Below are 5,711 nucleotides of genomic sequence, written 5' to 3'. Positions count from 1 at the left end.
CCTCTCTCTGTCTTCGAAATGCACGGACACTCTCAATCCGCTGCCGTCCCTCCGCCACTGCTTGAGTCTGCTGCGAAGCTTGCCGTGGCCGCTCCCTCTCCTCCGACACGGCCAATGCCCTTCCAGCGCATCTCGAGCTTGAACTCGGGTCGTATCACCCATCAGCACAGATCGAGGTCGCCCTCTGCCGGCAACTCCTCCGCTTCTGCTGCTTGAGCTCGCGAGCCGGAGCTCCATTTGCTTGTGCAGGAGCAGATCCACCACTACTCCAAGGTCTCCTGCTTTCCATCATCCTCCTCGTTGCTCACACCGGCATCCGCTGCTGCGCTGTATATCCCTAAGCCCACTCCAACGCTCCGGTAAGCAGGGACGTCGTGGGAGATTCACCTTCCCCATCTCTCTCAAGCAGGTATTTTGGTTCCCCCTTCCCCCAACGAACTCTGAATCTCTATTATGTGTTTGTTATTCGTTTGGTGCTTTGGAAAAAGTTGTTTGTGTCACCGGATTCTTTTCACCTTGATTGAGTAGTAATTGTCAGTGATGGTATTTGCCATACTACGTTCATCGTTTCTAGGGTCAAAGCCTCCATACTGTGTTCATTGTTTCTAGGGTCAAAGCCTCCATGGTAATATGATATCTGTAACTTTGCCATATCTGTAAGTTTTGTGGTACATGTCTGTATTTTCTTGAAATAATTGGAATCATGGTATTTACTACTACCACGCAAAAAATTCAGTTATTTCCCTAAGGTTGAAACAAAACTTACAGATATCATGAGGAATTTGAAGAAATCCATTTCTTTGGGGATAAGCCCTACAAGGTGACATGCCTTCCTTACTGGTGTTTAAATCCTATAAAACTCTTGAATTTTGTTTGTGTGGTGGATATGTAGCTTCTTCTTAGGACCCAAAATAATTTCCGTGTATATTTTTATATTTTTTGGTTAGTAACCAGCAGCTTAATTCTAACATGCAGAGATAATAAGAAGCTTAGACAAAAAGCAGCTTGAGCTCATGCTAGATATTTCAGCGATGATAATGATGATGCTATCCTGATTTTCAGTAGTACAGAGGAGCACATTACCTAATTAGTTAGTGCCTGCAATGTTGTAGTATTATTCTAGTACTTTTTAGGATAAGTTTGTTGAGTACAAAGTGTATGGGTTTCTGATCGTTAAGCTATGTGGAAAGCCATTGTGAAATTAGCTTCTCCTTTAATTTCTTTCATTGTTTATGCATGGAAAATATTTGGCTCATGGAATCTTATGTTTCTATATTGGATTTTTTCTCTATAATACATATCACTTATCGATTCCATGAAGACAGTATCAGTTAACAAAATGTAAGGTCTCTCATATATCTTTACAGTACATGTCTATTTAGTATTCATTCCAAGTAATGGTTTCTCCATTTTGTACCTGATTACACTTTTCATAATTTTTTAATGTTATATATGACCTTTGTTCCTAAATAATCGCTCTTTCGGAATGCATCAAATTAAACAGTAGTTGGTTAACTACGCTCTTGCTGATTTGTTTAATTCATTTTGTACTTTTGTCTTTTCAAGTGCAGCACTAATATGGAAATAGTATATGAAACAGTGATGCTATATTCAATGGTGATTTGTGCCATGGTTTCAAGGGTCGCTGCCCTCCTACCTCCTAATTAATCCAAAGGTGCCAGCTTGATCTTGGCAACCTTGGCACTTTGGTTCTTCCTCCATGTGCACTCCACTATTTTTTTCAAGAGTAGAAGCTCTTCCTAATTACATTTCAAGATCCCCAAATATTGAGATTTAGCTGCAATACTAAAGTATGGGTCACTATATATTTGTCCTCTTAAGGTGGACAGCAGTTAGTTAGCTACAGGTTACCAGTTCTGGAATCATTGAATCAAACTGTGCTTTAACCTTGTTTCTAGGACCTGGACAAATTTTTCTTGCATAAGGCAACATGTGTATCAGTGTATTGCTTCAGTCTACTATTGGGAATTGTGATATTCTTGTCATTCTGAATATGAGAGCAATTTTACAGTTTATATCTCAGTAAAGCTAAGGAAAGAACTTCAAATATTGTGTAGGAAGGACATTTGCTTTATTGAACCAATTGTGTGCAGAAGCACTGTTCAGGGGCGGCATCTGATCTCTGATGATAATGGTAATAGTCTTGTGCCTTTGTCTTGCATGCTTAGATATTTTTTACTATAAATGCTGCACTATCTGACAACAATCTCTCACTGATAATACACTTCCCTTTGCAGGTTATGTATGTTCTGCACTTTCAATCAATCCATGGTCTCACTGCTGCCCAACAACAGGGGACCGCTTTTCCTGCCAGTGAGTTTCCTGTTTTCATTTTACCTATTATATGCAGCACTCCATCAAAACTGGTTACCCTGCAAAGCCTGACATAAGTCTCCGTAACATAATCCAGGGGCTGCAAACTCGATTTACAGTGCTGCAATTCATATGAGTATTGTGTTTCTTGCTGTTTGAATCCTTCTAAGGTAAATCCTAATAAGTAGTACCAGGTCTGGAAGGAAAAAAACAAAATGTTTCATGAACATTTTACTCTGCCTTTTTGATAGATCAAGAAAGAAGATGTGCTAAAGCTCAAGGTAGCTAAGCCAGTTACTGTTGGTAAGATGCTTGAAGTTATTAATTGCTAATTGGTGAAATTGGAATATGGCAAGTGAAGTTTACTGTTAATTTTCTCCAGGAACATACACAAATGTTTTCGATTTCTGCATGGGAAGATGCCGCCATAGCTCTGCAAGTGTGGTACTGGTTTTTCTTCCCCCTTAGAGTGCCGGTACGATAATTCTTCTACTTTATGGCATATCTTTCTTTTTTTACAAATTTGTTCAAGTTACAGTAAAGTGAATACGATGATGGACTATCCCTTGATATTAAACAATATGTTTGGGTATTTTTTTCTAATTTTTTCAGGCCAACAAAAGAAGAATGTTGCATGCTTATTGTCACTGGAGATCTACAGAATAGTTGTAAGTTACAACTGTCTCACTTGCATATATTCTATAATTTTTGAGTTGTAATAAAACTAATTTTGGCCGCTAATTTATAGGGAACAAAACTAATAAATGAAATCTTCTTTTCAAACATTAGGAATAATTAGTTATTTTCAAAGTTCAGAAAGAATTTTGTGCACTAACAAAGAATAGTGCTGTAGCTTGGATTTGTGGCTAGGGTGACTACAGTTAAAGTGAACATACAAACATCCTAAAATAAACGACTCTAGCTGCTTAATGCAGAATTTTATATCATACTTTCTATTCGGCTAGCTTGCGCTTTATCAGACATGAAGAGATTGATTATTCCACCATCGCTTGATTATAAAAAAAATATCATGACGTCAACAAATTTGTAAGAGAATCGTATAATATGTCAACGTATAATTCCAATAATCTAATGCTACAAAAAGAACTCCTACAATTAAATCAGTTTCGTATGTGCTTGTTATGAACATATGCACCTAGTTTTGAAAGTATGTGTAACTTCAATCAAGATGATTTTAGTCGTCCAACTCACTTCGTTTTAGGGTTGTGGACTGGCCAGGAAACGCAAGATCACAGAGCTAACGTGGTGGTCCTCGATGGCTTCAAGGACGGGCGAGCAACGAGGGCGAGCCGCAACGTCCTGGCAACGCATGATTGCGGAGGGGGTGCGAGGTGTGCGACGTCCTTGACGGCTTCAAGGACAGGCGAGCGAGGGCGAGGAAGGATGGTCGACGGTGAGGTCGGGCGAGGGCGACTCCAGGACCTAGCAATGCAGGATCGACGACTTCAAGGACGGTCGCAGGGCTGAGGTGCGACGTCCTCGACGGCTTCAAGGACAGGCGAGCGAGGGCGAGGAAGACTCTAGGACCTGGCAACGCAGGTCGGGCGAGGGCGAGGAAGACACCGTGACCTGGCAACGCAGGATCGAGATTGTGTTTTGTTTCCTTACCCGTGACCGTAATTTTTGTTACAACAAGGAACTGGCAACGCAGGATCGGAAATTGACCGCAATTTTAGCTAGGTACATGAAATTTTATATCAGGAATCTTTTCTTTTTCTTTATTTTATTTCACACCCTTTCACATCTCTGATTATATATTATTTTCTATTGTAAATTTGCATCAGGAATCTTTTCTTGTTTTTTATTTCAATTTTCACCCTTCCACCTGCGTTGGCTCCGTTGGTTTCAGAAGCTGAAGCGACCCAAAAAATGTCGCACCATCTGATGGTCTTACTTTTGTTTTTTTAGTTGTAGGAGATGTATCCAAGGGCTAATTAAGGCTATAAAGCTTCTTTGTCACAAGTAGTCAAGCAACAGCAGTATAATATTTACAAATACCAATTTATGTAACGAAGAAAGGGGAGTCATGTTTCCAAATTATATATTTTTTACTGGTGCTAATATTACTCCTGCATACTTGCACAACCTATGAACACTAACAATTTTGTGACAATGATAACAATCTTTAGGTAGCACAATATTCACAAATATATAGTATAATCTTCTGATGAAAAAAATCAGTTCTAACAACAAATCACATCTTAATTCAATTCACTGTAATTTATGAGCAACAAGGTCTGCTAGCACATTTGCTTCTTTGTTGCAAATGACAACGTATCCTTGAGGCCCATTTGCTTCTTTGTTGCTTCTTTGCTTGTTTACTTGTTAAATTAATAGCTCAAGCAAATTAATAGAAGAAATAATAACTTTAAATTTTGTCCTTCACCAACAGTCTCTTGTAATAGTATCCTAAACGATTGTACTGGGACGTTTGTAATAGTGTTTTTAAATGACTTTACATTGGAAACCCAAACTATTTTTAACCATTTAAATTTCAAATCTCAAAATTGTTGAGAGCTACAATTTTGATATAAACTTTGTTTTCATCCGAATTCATATAAAAAAATTATAAAATGTTTTTTGGTGCAATCATTAACCGAGGCAAAGATCATAAGACGCCTGCGTCGGTTAATTGATTAATGGATGCGGTTGTGTTAGAATGTTTACTGATTAGCCGAAGCAGTTGCGCCTCGGTTATATTACAATGCCAACCTTGATTAAGCATTAACAAGGCTGTCACTAGCCCGCTTGCCCTGCCTCAACTAACTGAGGCGGCAACCGAGCCACCCACAAAATATTTTGTGTAGTAGTGCAAGAAGCTCTTTTTATCAAATTGTTGGAGGGCATTTTTTTATTCTTTTGCTAATAATCAAATTAGGGAGTTATTTTACAAAACTTCCAGACATGCTCTTATATTTTTTCTTTTGCAACTTTTTTATCGGTTTTTGCTACTTTATATGCAGAGAGGCGCGAGGGAAAAGTCCTACATGGAAAATTTACAGTTCTGAATGTGATACAGTGGAGATCTCCCACCTGATAAAAAAGAAACCTGGTCACTTGTGTTGAGGCAGCCGTTGGATGGCAATCCTATGGTGGAGAGAGGCAGCTAAGGTACGTGGTGCCTTGAAGAAGCTACGACACTGAGGGCGCGTTTGATATGGGCCGAAAATCCCCGGCCAGGCCCTGGAGCCGCAAGATCCCTTGTTTGATACTTTTGGCCCATCTACCGGCTAGGCCCTAGAGGTGCAAATTCCCTTCTCTCTCTTGTCTTCCTAGAAACACTCCTCGTCTCCATTTTTACAGATCCAGGCTGCGCTCGAGCTTGCGGTGGCGATTTCGGTTCGGCGAGTGCGCCC

The 5,711-nt window shown here is 39.7% G+C and overlaps 1 protein-coding gene across 2 annotated transcripts; it reads left to right on the top strand.

The window, feature by feature from the left end:
• LOC8064372 (UPF0454 protein C12orf49 homolog) lies at positions 1-4,181 on the top strand. 2 transcript variants are annotated; one of them, XM_021461274.1, is made up of 8 exons: positions 1-820; positions 2,079-2,155; positions 2,259-2,334; positions 2,432-2,504; positions 2,586-2,637; positions 2,717-2,809; positions 2,947-3,002; positions 3,574-4,181. In XM_021461274.1, exons 1-6 carry the CDS (start codon positions 774-776, stop codon positions 2,800-2,802), a joined length of 411 nt encoding a protein of 136 aa, XP_021316949.1. In that variant the 5' UTR covers positions 1-773; the 3' UTR covers positions 2,803-2,809; positions 2,947-3,002; positions 3,574-4,181. The 2 variants fall into 2 exon arrangements, with proteins under 2 accessions (XP_021316949.1, XP_002450668.2); XM_002450623.2 differs by having other exon boundaries at positions 3,557-4,181.

The sequence above is a fragment of the Sorghum bicolor genome, chromosome 5, assembly GCF_000003195.3.
Source record: "Sorghum bicolor cultivar BTx623 chromosome 5, Sorghum_bicolor_NCBIv3, whole genome shotgun sequence".
NCBI classification, from domain to species: domain Eukaryota; kingdom Viridiplantae; phylum Streptophyta; class Magnoliopsida; order Poales; family Poaceae; genus Sorghum; species Sorghum bicolor.
The sequence above is the reverse complement of the archived record's forward strand: the minus strand, read 5'-3'. Positions and strand labels throughout refer to the sequence as shown.

What these genes read in the sequence shown, in the direction of transcription:
- LOC8064372 (XM_021461274.1), top strand. Translation starts at nt 774, where the DNA reads ATGAGGAATTTGAAGAAATCCATTTCTTTGGGGATAAGCCCTACAAG. An exon ending in TCTGATCTCTGATGATAATG is followed by an intron (nt 2,156 to 2,258) that starts GTAATAGTCTTG and finishes TTCCCTTTGCAG; the next exon opens with GTTATGTATGTTCTGCACTT. An exon ending in AGCTAAGCCAGTTACTGTTG is followed by an intron (nt 2,638 to 2,716) that starts GTAAGATGCTTG and finishes AATTTTCTCCAG; the next exon opens with GAACATACACAAATGTTTTC.